The following is a 19844-nucleotide window of genomic DNA, read 5'->3' on the forward strand; positions in this document are numbered from 1 at the left end:
CCCCCACAGCCTTCCTTTCCCCAGTCTGGGGCCAGAAACCCAAATCCTCCAGTGGTGGCCTGGATGGTGTGAGCTTCAGGAGGTTTCCCAGTCTTGGGCTTGGCCCTAGTTCCTCTGAAGAAGGCACCTGCTCCTCCACCACCGGGATCTCCAGAACCACCAGGTTCTCCAAGAACTCTTCTTGTTCCTGGGTCTCCATTGGAGTTAAAACTGTGAGACTTTGCAAACTGTGAGATCTGGAGTCAGTCCTGTGCTCAAAAACTAAAACTCATTTGAAACAAAAGAAGTTTTATTGATGAATCCAGGCAGAAACATCCATTAACACCTTTTTGCAAAGTCTGAAGTCCAAAGGAACTTGCTCCCTTCTTAACCCACTCAACCCCTCCCTAAACCAGCCCCCAATTCCCAAGTTAAGCAAAACAAGCAGAGGTTGCATAGATACCAAGGTTGTCTATACTTCCCTTCCCTTCTCTCAGACAGCCTCACCTTGAAGAGCGGTGTTCCCAAGCCAGCTTCACTCCTCCTTGAGAACCAGTCTTCAGCTGCAACCCCATCCCTCTCTCCAAACGCCCTCCTTCATCTAAAAGCCACTCTATCATTTTCCATGACGTGCTTTCTATAACCCATCACTCTACACTACCTACTATGAACTACAACTTTAACTCCTACTTTAATAACCAAACCCTAATATTTTTACTCTTTATGACAGAACCATTATATACTGTTTCTGACACGCAATGGGCCAGTCCCTATCCTTCAGGTATACAGCACTAGTCTGAAGTGACAATTCTCTCGTCTCAATCTTTCAGGCAAGGAGCATCAGGCTGAGTTGCAATGGGCCAGTCTCAATCCTTGAAGTAAAGAGCACCACCCTGAAGTCACAATAGTACTGTCTCAGTCCTTCATCCAAGGAGCACCAACCTGAGGTTGCAATGGGCCAGTTTCATTCAGGTAAGTAGCACCAACCTGAAGTCACAATATGTCATGAATACCTTTATTCATGCATTTATTCATTTAGGGATTCATGCCATAAAGGTTATAGGTTTAGGTTTAGATTAGAGTTAAGATAGATGGGATTTATGGTGGGTTAAAATAATATGTTTTAATATGTGCTTTAATAGTACAAGCTTTTATTATTGACTTTCAAAGCCCTCCATGGATTGGCCCCTCCTTACTTATCTGACCTTTTTTCTCCTTTCATTCCTACTCGCACCCTCCGCTCTGGTAGTCAGGGTCTCCTGTCACAGTGTAGGACTACCACTGCCCCCTCCCGAATTCGTCCTTTCTCGCTTGCTGCCCCTTACTCCTGGAACCTTCTTTCCCCACATACATACCTCATCACTTCTCTACCCAGTTTCAAATCTGAATTAAAGACTATATTGTTTAGAGAAGCATTCCCAGAGGTGAGCCCCTCTCTGACCTAGGAAGCCTCCTTTTAACCATCCATTAAGAAGCCAAGCCCTTCCTCCAGTCCATCTGCCTTGGTCCAGGCCTCGGAGGTGGAGAAGATCTGCTGGACATGATCCCATTCCCCACCACCATTCCCTTCTCCTTTTGTGTCGTGTCTTTTAGATTGTAAGCCTGAGGGCAGGGAACCGTCTGACTAAAAAATATATGTACAGCGCTGTGTAAATTTAGAGCGCTTTATAAATAAAAGATAATAATAATAATAATAATAATAATAATAATAATAATAATAATAGAAGATGCTAGAAAGAGGTAGGGAGATCATGGCCAAAGAATGTGATTGTTTGCTAGGATTGGAATATGCAGGAATCATCCTTCTAACAGAGGCTTGGGTTTAAAAAACTGGTCTCTGTAAAAGGAGGGGGAACATAGAGAGTTATTGGTATTGTTATATTGTATTATGTTGTTATGTGTTTATGCTTATTATATTTTTATACGGTATCATATTAGATTGGGATTGATGGTGTGTGTGTGTGTGTATTATATATATAATAATAATAATATGATTTATTTGTATATCGCTTTTCCTACGATCAAAGCGGTTTACAGCATACATATGCATATATTACAACAAAGTAACAAAAAAACCCCAAAAAAACCCTCTGCTTCCCTCCCCTCAAGATGGAGGTCGGGGGGAGGGCTCTTCAACTTGGCAGGCGGAGGCCTGTTGTCTCTTGCCCGCTTCCCTCCCCTCAAGATGGAGGTCGGGGGGAGGGCTCTTCAACTTGGCAGGCGGAGGCCTGTTGTCTCTTGCCCGCTTCCCTCCCCTCAAGATGGAGGTCGGGGGGAGGGCTCTTCAACTTGGCAGGCGGAGGCCTGTTGTCTCTTGCCCGCTTCCCTCCCCTCAAGATGGAGGTCGGGGGGAGGGCTCTTCAACTTGGCAGGCGGAGGCCTGTTGTCTCTTGCCCGCTTCCCTCCCCTCAAGATGGAGGTCGGGGGGAGGGCTCTTCAACTTGGCAGGCGGAGGCCTGTTGTCTCTTGCCCGCTTCCCTCCCCTCAAGATGGAGGTCGGGGGGAGGGCTCTTCAACTTGGCAGGCGGAGGCCTGTTGTCTCTTGCCCGCTTCCCTCCCCTCAAGATGGAGGTCGGGGGGAGGGCTCTTCAACTTGGCAGGCGGAGGCCTGTTGTCTCTTGCCCGCTTCCCTCCCCTCAAGATGGAGGTCGGGGGGAGGGCTCTTCAACTTGGCAGGCGGAGGCCTGTTGTCTCTTGCCCGCTTCCCTCCCCTCAAGATGGAGGTCGGGGGGAGGGCTCTTCAACTTGGCAGGCGGAGGCCTGTTGTCTCTTGCCCGCTTCCCTCCCCTCAAGATGGAGGTCGGGGGGAGGGCTCTTCAACTTGGCAGGCGGAGGCCTGTTGCCTCTTGCCCGCTTCCCTCCCCTCAAGATGGAGGTCGGGGGGAGGGCTCTTCAACTTGGCAGGCGGAGGCCTGTTGCCTCTTGCCCGCTTCCCTCCCCTCAAGATGGAGGTCGGGGGGAGGGCTCTTCAACTTGGCAGGCGGAGGCCTGTTGCCTCTTGCCCGCTTCCCTCCCCTCAAGATGGAGGTCGGGGGGAGGGCTCTTCAACTTGGCAGGCGGAGGCCTGTTGCCTCTTGCCCGCTTCCCTCCCCTCAAGATGGAGGTCGGGGGGAGGGCTCTTCAACTTGGCAGGCGGAGGCCTGTTGTTTCTTGCCCGCTTCTCTCCCCTCAAGATGGAGGTCGGGGGGAGGGCTCTTCAACTTGGCAGGCAGAGGCTTGTTGTGTGGCCGAGTTCTGTGGTCCAAGGCCAGAGGTGCAGTGGTTGAGAAAAGGCACATGAGAGCTTGTTTTTAGAAACTCTGCCAGAATCCTGGATGGAAGGACACTGCGTGGGAAAGGGCTATCTAATTAATTATCTTTATAGCCTAATGGGGTGGGGTTAATTGATATGGTTACAAAAGTGATATGTTTATACTTTCTTTCATTCCTGACAAAAAAGTAACTTTTATTAGTGGGCCCTCGCCTTACGCCTGCCAAGTTGACTGACAAGTGATTCTGTAAACAAGGAAAATGACAGACAAGACAATCTCAGTGTTAAGAGAAGATGTTATCCCAAGATTTAGCCCCACGTTCACCCCTCCCTATTTTAGATTAGATTAATAAAGTTGGTGTGAGTGACCTGAGCATGACCCTGTTCTGGATGCCCCCAAATCCATATAATGATTGTATCTTTACTCATAGGAGCTACCAAAGAAGAGTTTGAGCGAACTTTGATGAGGGAATCAGTGGAAGCAGATACTCAAAGGACTGTTGAAATAATATTCCATTAAACATGTGAAAAAATACTTTGATTGACAGGTGGATTCATGTCCTGTGAGACTGCCATAGAGTCCTGAGTCAGAGCCCAAGGCATGATGGAAGCTAACTGCAGAAGTCACTTCATGCTGTTTGGCTCCAGGCGATAACTCACAACCAATACAGTATACAGCTCACATGCAGATTGGTGTGGATTGGATTGGAGTTGTGTGAGCAAGAGATGGTGAAGTTGATGAAAGTCAGAGTAGAGCTTGCAAATATTTGTATTATTTTGCAAATCAAGATAGAGAACTTCCAAGGATTTAAATGAAACCAATTGTGTTTCTGATTTATTTTTAAGTGAAAAGTGGCCAGTGAATTGCCAATATCTATATCTGGATATTTGTTTCCATATTTTGCTATGTTATTTTTGAGCTGCATCTGGGAGTATCACCCTCAGATTGCGCTGTATATTGGCTTTTGGACGCAATAGGAATTCAGAGCCAAGAAGGACCAAGAGCCAGTGTGCTAATCCTTTTTGTCTGAGATATTTCCACCAAGCACCCATTGCATTCAATTTGGTTTCAAACCATTCTCTCCCCCAGGAATCTTTCTAAAATGATATAAACCTTTCTGAACACTTGGTTTCTGACCCCAAGAAACAATCACAGAATAAATATCTGCCCTGACTGGCTGTTCTTTGACATCAGTCCAATTAAAGACAGACAGTCTGTCGGTTTACATTGCTAAACACCTCACAACACTCACCAGCCCCACTTGCCATGGATGTTACTGACTTCTCTCCCCTTTCTGGACCCTCAACAATTGCAATCAAGATCCATCTAGGTAAAGTTTTACCATTAGCAAAGCCTCACACTTTTCACCCACCTTTGTTACTAGTTCTTGTGTGTGTGTGTGAACACCTATATCTGTATATGTGTGTATATTGCTTTTCCCCTAATAAATCATAAAAACCTATTTCAAATGCATTTGGAGTTCTCTGTGCTTCCGGGCCTGGTATAGTTGAGCTGAATCCCAAGGTTACTTTTGCCCCAACCAAACTATATGTCTGCTTTCAGCTAAGTACCACATTCCCCTAAAAGCATAGCACTTTCGGTAACAAAGGGCCTCTGGAATCAACCATGGAGCTAAGCTCAGGTTGGAAAAGAAACATTAGAAGAAAAGCAGGTTTGTGTCCCCCTTTCCTCCCTTCATGGATATTACTCATAATTGCTTAATGGAACCCCTAAATATGTCTACAAACAAGGATTTGAGCCAATTCTTAGAAGTTATCTCAAACCAGTTCTTAAAATCTGTCAGGTTCATGGCTGCCTCCCAATCCCCAAGGCCCCTCTCCTTTGGTGTCTCTCCACCAATAGCGCCTCACTAAACTACAAATTCAGATATTCTACAGGATGCTGCTAACACAATTAAACTGCGCTGGAAAGGGATCTAGGACTCCAAGTAGACCACAAGTTGAACATGGGCCAACAGTGTGATGCGGCAGCTAAAAAGGCCAATATGATTCTAGGCTGCATCAATACGAGTATAGTTTCTAGATCAAGGGAAGTAATAGTGTCACTCTATTCTGCTTTGGTCAGGCCTCACTTGGAATAATCCTGTGTCTGGTTCTGGGCTCCACAATTCAGTTGGAACATGCCCAGAGGAGGGCAACCAAAATGGTGAAGGATCTGGAAACCATCAAGCCCTATGAGAAGCACCTTTGAGAGCTGGGTATATTTACCCTGGAGAAAAGAAAGTTAAGAGTGGATATGATATCCATGTTTAAATATTGGAAAGGGTCATCGTATTGAGGATGGAGCAACCTTGCTTTCTGCTACTACAGAAAAAGGAGACACCACAGTGGATGCAAGCCACATAGAAAGAGGTTCCACCTAAACATTAGGAGGAACTTTGGGACAGTAAGAGCTCTTTCATAATGGAATATACTCCCTTAGAGTTTGATGGAGTCCTCTTCTTTGGAGGTCTTTAAACAGAGGCTGGATGGTGCTTGGAATGTGTATTCCTGCATGGCAGAAGTGGGTCGAACTGGATGGCCCTTGTGGGCTATTCTAACCCTATGATTCTATAATGCTGGTGGATTCCGGTTCCTTACCCACAGAGGCCACATTCTCATAATTCTCCATCATTATATAATTATACATAAGCCTCTGCTTCTTCGTCAACAGTTTCCATTCGTCCTCGGTGAAATATACAGCCACATCCACAAAGGTCACCTGCAACAGAAAATAGCCCTCATCCACAGAGAGACTAAGCAAAAGGGGAGGAAAGCACATGGTGCATCCAAATATTTATTTCATCACTTCAGAATTCAGTCCAGGAAATAAACTTTAAATGCTGTCCTCAAGAAAAAAGCTACTGCCTTTGAGATCCATTTTGTCTTGAATCCTTTCAATATAATATACAATATAGTTTAGGCCATGGCTGGGATACTGAGGATGGATTAGGATACTGACTATCCCAACACATATAGTACATTTAGCCACAAAAGAATTATGGTGCATTTAGCCATTTCTTGCCAAATTTTAGAACCAAATGTCATTATTAAAAAACATTTCTGGGGAGCACTCTGGACTTGAGGGCCACTGGGTCCACCCCCAATTTAGAACCAGAGATGTTCTCCCACATCCCCCAACTTTTCACAGATTGGAAAAGCAATACACATGTGGACAAGCAATCCAGAAGGCGGTGGAGATGGCCAAAGTTATTTATGAGGAAGATCACACAAGCTAGGAAGGGCACAGCAGTTTGCTTTTGCTTCAGCCTCCTGGGAAGGACAATATCCTGCCTCCTTCTAGGCAGAAACTCCTCTCCCCACTTTTGAATTGATGGGTTGCAAACTGAATGGCACTCAGGAACTGAAGTGAGCTGAGAAGGGGGAAAGTGGGAGGAGGAGGGAGCAACCGGGACATTTTTAAAAGCCCCTGAAAAAGTGGGCTGACAGAGGATTAACCAGGACTGTCTCTGCTAAATTGGGAGATTATGTTCTCCGCCTGCTTTCAAGAGCTGGCCCAGCAGTGACACAGATGAAACTAATAGTCAAGAACCTCGACTCACCAAAGAGTTCTTGTACCTCTGCATCCTCTTTCTCTTGGAGCCCAACTCCCTCCGCTTGGCCTCTGTGTTGGCCATCAGGTGGGCAGGGGTCCTGGTGGTCTTGCTCTTGGGTCTCTTCCAGCAAATGGTGCCCCAAAGCTGCGTCCAAGGGTTCCTGCGAAAAGAGACCAGAGATTCAAAAAAAGATGCAAATTGGATCTCCTATAAAGAATTAATCCAAATAGATAGAATTGGATCTCCTATAAAGAATTAATCCAAATAGATAGAACAAGCAGATCCTAATGATCAGGGTAATGATCTTTCATGGTTCTCTGACAGACAATTAAGAAAGCTCTTCCTAATGGATAAAAAACAATACATTATTGGCAAATCAGACTCTGATATAGAACAGGAAATAATGTTGAATAAAGAGAATAGCATCCTGCTGGTGAGATATACAAGTGACTTATGCCTCCTTTGGGCCGATGCAGAGGTGGGCATCCCCTTCCTCCCTCTGCTTCAAACAAAGCCCCCTGGACCTAGCACAGATTCACCGCAGCTCCCCTACACAACAGATACTCCATTCCTTATTAGAGTGGTGAAGGATGAGGGGATGGGGAATTGGAGAGCGCTCTGGTTATGTCCCCGTAGCTAGATGTGAAATGAGTGCATCATAAATAAATAAATAAATCATCTGCTGAAACCTCCAGAGGTCCCCAGTGCTTTTCCCCATCATCAGCCCCTTTCCCAAGAAGCCTGTATCCACACTGCAGAAATATGACACTTTGATACCACTATAAACACTCAGTGCTATGGAATCCTGGGCTTTTATCTTTGGGACACTTAACCTTCTCTGCCAGAGAGCTCTGGTACCACAACGAACTGAAAATCCCAGGATTCCATAGGATGGAGCCAGGAGAGTTAACACACTTTAGAACTGGATTATTTATGCAGTGCAGATACAGCCTGATTTGGTTGTAAAAGGGCACCAAAGTGTTGTTTTTACCTTCCTAATAATGGTTTTCCTTTAAAAAAATAAGCAGTCTGCTTATCTGTCTAATCCTTATTTTTGTTGTTCTTGTTTGTTTCTATGTTTATTTGGTCATATGAAATGGTCTATCCTTTCCATTTCTAATCCCTTTTAAAAACCCATGCTCCTCAGTAGAAGCAGAGCTGTGTAATAATAATAATAATAATAATAATAATAATAATAATTTTTATTTGTATCCCGCTTTTCCTCCAGATCAAAGCGGTTCACAACATACAAGGTACATGTCACAAAGCAATACAATATATCAACAGTGACATCAGCGATCTCATACAATTAAACAAAAATCCCCTCTCCCCTTCAAGATGGTGGTCGGAAGGAGGGCGCTTTTCTTCTTCCAGGCGAGGCCTGTTGTTGCTGGCCTGCCTCTCTCCCCCTCAAGATGGTGTAAGAAAACCTGCTCAGAAAAGACACACGTCGTCTCTGGGGACCCACTTCTTTCCTTTTGGCCTAAGGAGCATGGTCTCCTTCTCCTCAGGCAGAGAAAGAGGTGCCTCTCAGTTCAACTGAAGAGGCCTCAGAGAAGGTTCTGGAACATTATTCCCACAGTAACAAACAGCACAAAATGGCCGCTAGAACACAAAATGGCTGCCTCTGCTTCAACGCTTGGCAGTTGGAGGCCTTCAGGGAACTCAAAATGGAGGATGAAAGGGCCCCAAAGTCGGGACCCCAAACAGTATTTCCAAACCTTAATAACACCTAAAAATTATCCTGATGCTTTTATTGAAAGTAGACACCTGACTCCCCTCCTTCATTACAATCAATAGTGAAAGATATTAATATTTTCTCCCATTCAAACCACTCCCTTCAACACCTAGGCAGCATAGTATCAAAACAAAATGAGCAGATCAGTATCTATGGGACTGACAGGAGTAGATTGGGTCCCTACTACAGTCCTACTACAGAGTCCTGCCCACTGAGGAACTGGGGAACTGAGAGAGATACAGTTCCAGCTGCAGGACTGATGGAGGCTGCAGTTCCCAGAATGAGATGCATCTCTTTAATACAACTTATGTACAAGAGCTGATTGAAGGGAAATAAATTGAAGGCTCTGTTGTTGACTGTTAAAATATACACTAAATGAAGTCATGGGAATATTAATAATGTACATGCAAATATCTAGTCATCTATAACGTTGCCTTGCAAGCTTATAAATGTTGGGATCCTATGGATCAAGTTGCTCTTTTTTTGGTCCCAGGCAGACTGCCTTGTCCTGAGTCCTGGGGGGATGCCAAGGCTCCCCTGGAGCAGGAGAGTGGGGCTCCATAGGGGTCTGAGGGATGCTCTGGTGGGGGATGCTGGGAACTGCAGTCCAACAATCTCTGCAGGGCCTTGCTTTGCCAACTCCTCCTGAGCCAAACCGAAAGAACAAATCTTGCTGGAGGACTTTGTGGAGCAGGAAAGGTGTTTTCAGGGGGAAGCAGGGAAGGCAGATTATATGCAGGGAGATCCTTGAGGGCAGGCTGTCCAGTTGTCCTCCTTTCCCAGGACATGTCCTACATTTCAGCCTTCTGTCCAGGAGGAGTTCCAAAAGGTCATCCATTTTGAGCATGACTAAGAAGCATGAATGTTCATTTCTCTGTGTTTTTAGCTTTTACTTGGTCATGCCCTCCATTTTCCTTGAACATCTTCCACTTTTCAGTGCCTTGTCCTCCTTTGTGGGGAGGACATCTGGTCACCGTCCTTGAGGGTCTCTCCCCCGATAGAGTCATGAGTCCAGAGGGCGGCCAGTTGTGACTCTCCAGGGCTAGTTTAGGATCAGGAGAAGGAGGGAGAGGCTGTGAAGACAAAAACCTCAGAGTTCCTCCATGCAAAGCAACTGCTCCAACCACTGAGCTATACTCCCTTCCCAATGGGTGCAGGAGTACAAAGCGGCTGCTGGCATTTTGTCTTTTGAATCCCCCTAGTCTCCTCTCCTGAGGCACAGCCCCACTCCTGCCCCACCACAGTCTTACGGAGAGGGCCCAGTTCAAGGGGGAGAGGAGTGTGTCTGTTCATACCTTTTGTGAGAGTTAAAGTGTTAAAGAAAGCTTTTCCTCTGCTTTGGTTTTCTGAAGAAACACCGAATGTAAAGCCTTTCCCACCTTGGCAGGGGATGGGGCCAGATCAGTGGGGTCTCTAAGGTTGGTGTCCCCCGGTTTGGTCACTCCTGGTGTCACCCCCATTGACCCCCTCCTCCTCCCATTTCACACCAAACAGGATCCTTAGTAATGCTTTATTTTCACTAATGTTACTTGCAAATCATAATTCCCATATTCCACTGAAGTCTAGTCCTCTGAGTCCCAGCCATAGTGACTCCTGGTAGTAAATAGTCCAGGGGCTGAGGGGGTCTCCTTCCCCAAAGTGGGGGGTAAGGACTGGTTCCCATGGGACTGTGGGCCCTCATGACCTCTGAGAAAATCTATGGGCTATGCTGCCTCCAAGAGCATTGGAGGTGTCTCTGGCTGGATGGCCATCCCTTTGGAGGACTTGGAGGGCAGAATGGGGCTGAATGGATGGCCCTTGGGGCTCCCTTCCAGCTCTAGGAGCCCATGGAGCCTACCTTACAAGGTTGTTTTGGGAGTTAATCACAAGGCAATTACTACACAAAAATGGCCACCTTTTAGCAGCTTACAATAAAAATATCCATACAATACAATAACAACATCTTTCATTATCTCCCAAACCCTTCCTAACACTCCCTTCCAAAATAAAATGCCATTAAAGTATTGGACAGTTATTAAAACAATTATTAAAAACAGGAGCCAAAGCCCAATGTTTGTGAAGAATAATAATACTAAGACTTGTATTAAAACTATGATCCCCATTTCTGATCCCTTTACAAAACCCATGTTCCCCAGAAGGAGCAGAGCTTTGTAATAAGAAAACCCTCTCAGAAAAGAGACACAAAAGACACACAAAGAGACACACTTCCTTCCTTTTGGCCCAAGGAGCCTGGCCTCCTTCTGACTCTGGAGCCTCAGGAGAGAAAGAGAAGCCTCTGTTCAACTGAGACTCAGAGAAGGTTCCGGAACATTATTCCCAACAGTCACAAGCAGCACAAAATGGCTTCCAGAACACAAAATGGCCGACTCTGTCTCAACGCTTGGCAGATGGCAGTTTGAGGCCTTCAGGATGGTGGGAGGGACTGGGATTCCAGCCAATCAGGGCCAGGGATGGAGGGAGGAACTGGGATTCCAGCCAATCAGGGCCAGGGATGGTGGGAGGGACTGGGATTCCAGCCAATCAGGGCCAGGGATGGTGGGAGGGACTGGGATTCCAGCCAATCAGGGCCAGGGATGGAGGGAGGAACTGGGATTCCAGCCAATCAGAGCCAGGGATGGTGGGAGGGACTGGGATTCCAGCCAATCAGGGCCAGGGATGGTGGGAGGAACTGGGATTCCAGCCAATCAGGGCCAGGGATGGTGGGAGGGACTGGGATTCCAGCCAATCAGGGTCAGGGATGGTGGGAGGGACTGGGATTCCAGCCAATCAGGGCCAGGGATGGTGGGAGGGACTGGGATTCCAGCCGATCAGGGCCAGGGATGGTGGGAGGGACGGGGATTCCAGCCAATCAGAGCCAGGGATGGTGGGAGGGACTGGGATTCCAGCCAATCAGGGCCAGGGATGGTGGGAGGGACTGGGATTCCAGCCAATCAGGGCCAAGGATGGTGGGAGGGACTGGGATTCCAGCCAATCAGGGCCAGGGATGGTGGGAGGAACTGGGATTCCAGCCAATCAGGGCCAAGGATGGTGGGAGGGACTGGGATTCCAGCCAATCAGGGCCAGGGATGGTGGGAGGGACTGGGATTCCAGCCAATCAGGGCCAGGGATGGTGGGAGGGACTGGGATTCCAGCCGATCAGGGCCAGGGATGGTGGGAGGGACTGGGATTCCAGCCAATCAGGGCCAGGGATGGTGGGAGGGACTGGGATTCCAGCCGATCAGGGCCAGGGATGGTGGGAGGGACTGGGATTCCAGCCAATCAGGGCCAGGGATGGTGGGAGGGACTGGGATTCCAGCCGATCAGGGCCAGGGATGGTGGGAGGGACGGGGATTCCAGCCAATCAGGGCCAGGGATGGTGGGAGGGAGGGGATTCCAGCCAATGGCAGCCCTGAGGAGGCAATCATGTGTAAAATACACATCATAAAAACATCACAAAGTATAAACATTCCAATTACAGTAATCGCAGGGCAGTTATGCTGTTATGACCGGAAGTAAACATATACACAGTTATGATTATATATACATGCTGATGTTGACCAGAACATGGGGGGTGTATACATGCGCAGGTGCCTCCATGCATTTGCTTATGTTTAAATTGTATGGAAGTAGAAGAGTATATATAAATGTGTATATATATATATATATATATATATATATATATATGATCCAACATGTGCTGGCATATCTCTCTGTCTCTCTCTCTCTCTCTGTCTCTGTCTGTCTGTCTGTCTGTCTGTCTGTCTGTCTCTCTCTCTCTCTCTCTCTTTATATATCTATATATCTATATATCTATATCTATATATATATATTTAAATACGTTTGCGTACCCATGCAGACGTTCAGACAGATATCTATGGGTATGTATAGATGTATCTATAGGCATTGTATGCAAGATCTATACACTTGAAACATTCCATATACACACACACACACATATATAGGCTCATAAAGGTATGAATGCACTTAGATAGAGATGCCTCCACACACACACACACACACACACGTACAGATGTATATGCAGAAACACACACGCACACATCCATCTGTTGCTGTCCATTGTTCTGGTTCCTTGTTCCAGGTGATGCTGGAGAAGAGGCCCTGCCTCCAGCGGAACCAGAGGCTGCAAGCGATGAGGAGAGGGACTCTTTGCCCAATGCATCGCTCACCTGGAGGCCCAGCACCAGGAAGGCCAGTCCCCCCACCTTCACAAAGGCCCCATTCCCACTCCCTCATTTGCCCTGGACAGAACTGGGCAGATCCAGGTGCCCCATATCGAATCTCCCCGGAAACAAGTTCCTAGTACCCTTTACCTCAATCGGGGTAATCTACCCCCTGAACTTGATCCGATCATGACTGAGGCTGAGTTCATATTTGCCGGCAGCAGGGAAGAGCCGGTTGTTTTCAAAAGGAAAGGGTCAATAGTATGCTTCCAGAAAACCACACGAAGGGGATTTGCCCTGGATCTCTTGTGCAAGCCCCTGATCGAGTTGTGTTAAAATCGCTGCGAGTGTGAACGTCAAACTTTTAAACCGGTTTGGGAACCAGGGTAAAATGTAGTCTGAATGCCCCTACATTTAAGGGTGAAGGGAGCAAGAAACAACAAGCAAAGTCTAAACACTTCCTTTTACCATTGCAGCTTTGGAGCGTGTCGCCACCCTCAAACTGTCAATGGCTCACCTGCAGCAAGGCCAGGAGCAGCACAGAATGTGGCTATACAACTCGGTGTGTGGCGCTCCCCAGAACAATGATGTGGGTCTTCCTTTTCTTATTTTCAAAAATGTTTATTACACTGAGATATTCCCATGATAGCGTTTAAATTACCAAATATCGACCAAATATTAACTATTAATTTAACGGAATGTTATCGCCCTTTTCTTCAAATGTTTTAAGACAACTCCATTCCATTTCTAAATATTATTTTGGTTTCCCTCTTAGTAAGGCAGAAACTATATCCATATTTCTAGCTTCATGTATCTTAATCAACCTTAGATAGAAGGATTAATTGCAGATTTCCAAACTTGAGCAAATAAGATCCTTGCACATGAGACCATATATAAAACAATTATATTGTATTTTACTGACTTTATGTTGTGTGTCATGTTTAGTAAAAATAAATTTGGTTCAAAGGGAATATTTATGTCCAGAATGTTTTGGATGCTTCCATGAATCCTTTGCCAGAATCCTTGAGCTTTAAAGCATGTCCACCAATATGAAAGAAGCTTCCCTCGGGTTCCCTGCATTTCCATCACTTAGTATTGCCAGCTTTGTATATCTGGTGGGTTTTGGGGGGTTTAGATACCACCTGTATAACATTTTGATGTAATTTCCTTTATAGTTTTGGCACAGAGTGAATTTATTTGTTCCTTTCCATGATTTCCCCCATTCCTCTACAGTTATAGTTCTATTTATATCACGTCCCCATCTTACCATGCTGTGTTTAATAATTTCATCTTCTAGATCTCTTTCTTTTAATAGTTTATAATATTTAGATATGTGTTTATCTTTTTTGTCCATCATAATTTTATCTATTTCATTGTTATCCATCGTTAACCCAGGAGCTTTATTGTCTGCCTTAAAACAATTGTTTAATTGGTTGTATAAAAACCAGTCCTTCATGTTTCCTCTTTCATTAAGTTCTTCCATAGATTTCATATTGTATTTTCCTTCTGGTGTTTGGTTTATTAAATCTCCATATCTTAGCCATGGAGTATCTTTGTCCTTTGTTCTATTGTAATAGGCTTCTTGCAATGACACCCAAAATAGATGTCTCATTTTATACCATGCTTTAAGCAATGATCTTCTTATAACATGATGGTTAAAAGTATTATTATCTTTTGGTTTTGTATACCACATATATGCATGTATACCAAGATTCAGGTTAGCTTTTTCTATATTCAATAAAGTCTTGTTTTCTAATTTGAATCATTCTTCTAACCATTTGAGACAAGCTGCATAATAATACAGCTTAAAGTTTGGTAAGTTACATTCCCACTTGAAGCAAAGATCATTTACTAAGGGAACCATAACAATTTCGACTCCGTATCCCATACTGAAGCCAGTTTGAAATGGGTCCAGATAATCTGTTTCATCCAAGACCACTTGGAGATGAAGAGCAACTGCCCTCAAAATTATGTTGGTTAGAAATGGAAGACGGGAGACCGGTCTGTAATTGTTCATGTCCAAGGGATCTAGGGAGGGCTTTTCCATAAACGGCTGTAACACTGCTTCTTTTAAACATCATGGAAAATAGAGATGCATCTATGATATATTTCAGGTGATATTAAAAAGGGCAAGGGTTGGGAGGGCAAGTTCTCCTCTTCACACTTACAAGGAGCTTGGCCACACTCTCAGTACTCAGATTCAAATTGATCCAGTATGATCTTACTCATGGACACCTCACTTATAGCCTCCACAATAATGCTGACGTCCAATTTGGCTCTTATCTGAGACACATTATCTGTGAAATAGTCATTTAAAGCATCATAGTTAGCTGTGGAAGGCTCTAATAATGGGTTCCAGGAGGAAGGTGCCTGAAACAGGTCCCAAATCCCCCCCCCCCGGACTTCAGCAGTCCCTTTATGCTTCTCTTCCCTTGGCACTTTCATTCCTTTCAGATGCCCCAAAGACCCCTTCTCAGCATGCGCAGGGATTGTAAGGCCTTTGCTGCTGCTGCTGTTTATTCCATTGTCGGCCTTTGGAAGAAGGGAAGGACTACAGCCTTTTTTCCTTCCTTCCGGAATGGAGCCCAAGCTGCGGAGCTGGAGTCAGGGGGGAAAGGCTGGGAATGCTGCTTTGTACATATAGCTCTGTCTCTCTGAGTATATATGTGTGTTTGCCTCTGTTTTTATGTCTGGGAATGGAGCTGAGGGCTGAGGAGAGAAGAAAGGGTACATTTTGTGCAAATGCAGAATTTCTGTACACCAATGAGTCCAGTGTGTTGAAACAACAAAAACTTTATTTCAAACACATAATCAGAAATTCAGTCTTTTAGTCAGAGCTGCCCTCCCCAAACCAAACATTAAAACCCCAAAACCTAAAACATCACACTCGTCCAAACCTGGCCCCCACCTCCAATTCCCACAGTCTATGTCCCACAGATAACAAGGACCCCTTTGCCATTCCCACAAACTAGCCCTTTCTGTTAATACCTGTCCCCAACATTCTTCAGCCAACATCGAACAAATTCCAAATTCTATCATTCCCATAACTATTCTAACCAGCTATAGCCAATCCCACCCCTCTGTTTAACTAACCTATTCCACCACCATGATCCCCACTCAAATTTATAAACGAAAGCAATAAGCTATAATAAAGGCAAATAAAACCTCAAAATAACAAAATATAATTGAAAAACATAAACAGGCATATGGACACAAAAACCTAACACACGAAATCACAAGGGCTTTTTCTTATCACCACAAGATTTAAAATATATTCTTTGTTTTGCTTCTTGATAAATATAATGTTAGTTCATTTCTGGAATTTGTGTGGCTTCTCTCCTGTGTGGACTCTCTGATGTCTCACTAGGTTTGACTTCAAAGAAAAACATTTCCCACAATGCTGGCATTTGTATGGCTTCTCTCCTGTGTGGACTCTCTGATGTTTCACTAGGTCTGACTTGGAAAAAAAACATTTCCCACAATCCTGGCATTTGTTTGGGTTCTCTCCTGTGTGGACTCTTTGATGTGCCAATAGGTATGACTTGGAAGAAAAACATTTCCAACAACGCTGGCATTTGTATGGCTTCTCTCCTGTGTGGACTCTCTGATATGCCAATAGGTGTGACTTGGAAGAAAAACATTTCCAACAACGCTGGCATTTGTATGGCTTCTCTCCTGTGTGGACTCTCTGATGTGCCAATAGGTGTGACTTCTGAGAAAAACCTTTCCCACAATGCTGGCATTTGTATGGCTTCTCTCCTGTGTGGACTCTCTGATGTGCCAATAGGTGTGACTTCTGAGAAAAACCTTTCCCACAATGCTGGCATTTGTATGGCTTCTCTCCTGTGTGGACTCTCTGATGTGCCAATAGGTGTGACTTCTGAGAAAAACCTTTCCCACAATGCTGGCATTTGTATGGCTTCTCTCCTGTGTGGACTCTCTGATGTGCCCATAGGTATGACTTGGAAGAAAAACATTTCCAACAACGCTGGCATTTGTATGGCTTCTCTCCTGTGTGGACTCTCTGATGTGCCAATAGGTGTGACTTGGAAGAAAAACATTTCCCACAATGCTGGCATTTGTATGGCTTCTCTCCTGTGTGGACTCTCTGATGTACCAATAGGTGTGACGTCTGAGAAAAACCTTTCCCACAATGCTGGCATTTGTATGGCTTCTCTCCTGTGTGGACTCTCTGATGTGCCAATAGGTATGACTTGGAAGAAAAACATTTCCAACAACGCTGGCATTTGTATGGCTTCTCTCCTGTGTGGACTCTCTGATGTGCCAATAGGTGTGACTTCCAAGAAAAACATTTCCCACAATGCTGGCATTTGTATGGCTTCTCTCCTGTGTGGACTCTCTGATGTGCCAATAGGTGTGACTTCCAAGAAAAACATTTCCCACAATGCTGGCATTTGTATGGCTTCTCTCCTGTGTGGACTCTCTGATGTGCCAATAGGTGTGACGTCTGAGAAAAACCTTTCCCACAATGCTGGCATTTGTATGGCTTCTCTCCTGTGTGGACTCTCTGATGTGCCAATAGGTGTGACTTCTGAGAAAAACCTTTCCCACAATACTGGCATTTGTATGGCTTCTCTCCTGTGTGGACTCTCTGATGTCTCACTAAGAGTGACTTCGTAGAAAAACATTTTCCACAATGCTGGCATTTGTATGGATTCTCTCTTGTGTGGACTCTCTGATGCCTGACAAATTCTTCTGTAAAGGAGGACAATGACAGACAAGACTGAATCTCAGTGTTAAGAGAGGAAAGGGTTACCCCACGTTCATCCCTCCCTATTTGAGGTTAAATTAATAATGTTGGTGTGAGTGACCTGAGCATGACACTGTTCTGGATGCCCCAAATCCATATAATGACTGTATTCTTACTCAGAGCTACCAAAGAAGAAATTGAAGGGGAACTGTCATGAGGAAATCAGTAGAAGCAGATAGTCAGGCATTTGAAAAATATTCCTATATATATATGTAAAAATACTTTGATTGAAAAGTGGCATCATTTCCTGTGAGACTGCCATAGAGTGTTGAGTCAAAGCACATGGCATGATGCAAGCTAACTGCAGAGGATGCTTCATGCTGTGTGGCACCAGGAGATGCCTCACAACCAATACAGTATACAGCTCACATGTGGATTGATGTGGGTTGGAGTTGTGTGTACAAGAGATTGTGAAGTATAGGAAGGGCAATGAATTCAGCTTCCTTACCCACATAGGTCACATTTTCGTAATTCTCGATCATCACATAATTGTACATAAGTCTCTGCTTCTTTGTCAATAGTTTCCATTCATCCTCAGTGAAATATACCACCACATCTGCAAAGGTCACCTGCAACAAAAAATAGCCCTCATTCAGAGAATGACTAAAAAAAAGGGGGGGAGCACATGAAGCATCCCAAAAATTATTTGATCACCTAAGAATTTAGTCCAGGAAATAAAGTTTAAATTCTGTCAGCAAGAAAAAAGCTACTGCCTTTGAAATCCAGTATGTCTCAAATTCTTTCAATATAATATACAATATATTAATCAATATAATTTAGGCCATTGCTGGGATATTGATGATGGGTTAGGATACTGACTGTCCCAACACATACAGTACATTTAGCCACCAAAGATTATAGTGGATTTAGCAATTTGTTGCCAAATTTCAGAGGCAAATGTAATTTTTAAAAAGCAGTTCTGGGAAGCACTGTGGGCTTGAGGGCCATGGGGCCACCCCCACTTTATATCCAGTGATATTCTCCCATATCACCCAATGTTTCACAGCTGGTAAAAACAAGACACATGTGGACAAGGAAAACCAGAAAGTGGTGAAGATGGTCAAAGTTGTTTATGAGGAAGATCCCACACGCGGGAAAGGGCACAGCAGTTTGCTTTTGCCTCAGACTCCTTGCAAAGGAAAGTCCCTGCCCCTTTCTGTCTTCTCCTCTCCCGACCTTTGAGTGGATGGGATGCAAACTCCTTTGCACACTTTATGCAGAAATTGAAGTGACTGAAGAAGGGGGAAAGTAGGAGGAGGAGAGAGAAACCAGAACATTTGAAAATCCCCTGAAAAAGTGGGGTGTCAGAGGATTAACCAGGAGTGTCTCTGCCAAACTCCAACAGTATTTTATTTGCTTCTTTTCATAAATTGGCCCAGCAGTGACCCAGATGAAGCTATTAGGATAGTGACTCACCAAAGAGTTGTTGTTCCTGGGCAGCCTCTTTCCGTTGGAGCCCAACTCGCTCTGGTTGGCCTCTGTGTCGGCCATCAGGTGGGCAGGGGTCCTGGTGGTCTTGCACTTGGGTCACTTCCAGCAAGAGAGGCCCCAAAGCTGTGTCCAAGGGGGCCGAGATGAGGTTCCTGAGAAAAGAGACCAGAGATTCAAAAAAGGACACAAATTGGATCTCCTATAAAGAATCAATGCAAACAGATAGAACTGGTTATAGAATAAAGACACGAGAAGATCCTAATGATCTTCTCGTGTCTTGATCTTTCATGGTTCTTTGGCAGACAATTAAAAAAGCTCTTCCTAATGGATAAAAAACAATACGGTATTTGCAAATCAGACTCTGATCTAGAACAGGAAATAATTCCTTTAAAAGAAATAAACAGTTTGCTTTTCTGTCTAATTCTTATTTTTGTTCTTCTTGTTTGTTTGTATGTTTGTTTGTTTCATTCTTGGTAATATGAGATGGTCTGGTCTGCCTCCTTTCTTCTTGCCTGCAAATCTCTTAATAAGAAAAGGGAGGAGATTTTTAAAACCTCCCAAAGGAACTACTTTTGGCCTCCTCTTAGAAGAATAACAAGGCTTCTATTAAAACCATCCTCCCCATTTCTGTATAAGAAACCCCTCTCTGGAAAGAGACACAAAAGACACACCAAGAAACACACTGACTCCCTTTTGGCCCAAGGTTCTGGAATATTATTCCCCACAGTCACAAGCAGCAGAAAATGGCCGCCAGAACACAAAATGGCTGCCTCTGGCTCAGCACTTGGCAGGTGGAGGCCTTTAGGGAATCCCTAATGCAAGATGAAAGGGATGCAAAGTCAGAAGGGCGGCCATTTTGTGTTCCAGCGGCCATTTTGTGCTGCTTGTGACTGTGGGGAATAATATTTTGGAACCTTCTCTGAGGCCTCAGTTGAACAGAGGCTTCTCTTTCTCTCCT

At 44.9% G+C, this 19844-nt stretch overlaps 1 protein-coding gene across 1 annotated transcript; it reads right to left on the reverse strand.

Annotated features, from left to right (window-relative positions):
* Nucleotides 1–15951: 15951 nt before the first annotated feature.
* On the reverse strand, nucleotides 15952–19166 carry LOC149276479 (uncharacterized). The gene is made up of 3 exons (XM_089503587.1): nucleotides 18872–19166; nucleotides 17904–18024; nucleotides 15952–17400 (listed from the first exon to the last, which is right to left on the reverse strand). Exons 1-3 carry the CDS (start codon nucleotides 18944–18946, stop codon nucleotides 15995–15997), a joined length of 1602 nt encoding a protein of 533 aa, XP_089359713.1. The 5' UTR covers nucleotides 18947–19166; the 3' UTR covers nucleotides 15952–15994.
* Between the last annotated feature and the right edge of the window lie 678 nt (nucleotides 19167–19844).

This window comes from Sceloporus occidentalis, unplaced genomic scaffold, assembly GCF_023333645.1.
Source record: "Sceloporus occidentalis isolate IW3139 unplaced genomic scaffold, rSceOcc1.0.p SCAF_237, whole genome shotgun sequence".
Lineage (NCBI taxonomy): Eukaryota > Metazoa > Chordata > Lepidosauria > Squamata > Phrynosomatidae > Sceloporus > Sceloporus occidentalis.

Excerpts from the sequence above, each read along its gene's own strand:
- LOC149276479 (XM_089503587.1), bottom strand. The coding sequence starts at position 18,946 with ATGGCCGACACAGAGGCCAACCAGAGCGAGTTGGGCTCCAACGGAAAG. Across the intron at positions 18,025-18,871 it reads CCAGGAACAACAACTCTTTG|GTGACCTTTGCAGATGTGGT; the intron begins GTGAGTCACTAT and ends TTTTTGTTGCAG. Across the intron at positions 17,401-17,903 it reads CGAAAATGTGACCTATGTGG|AAGAATTTGTCAGGCATCAG; the intron begins GTAAGGAAGCTG and ends CCTCCTTTACAG.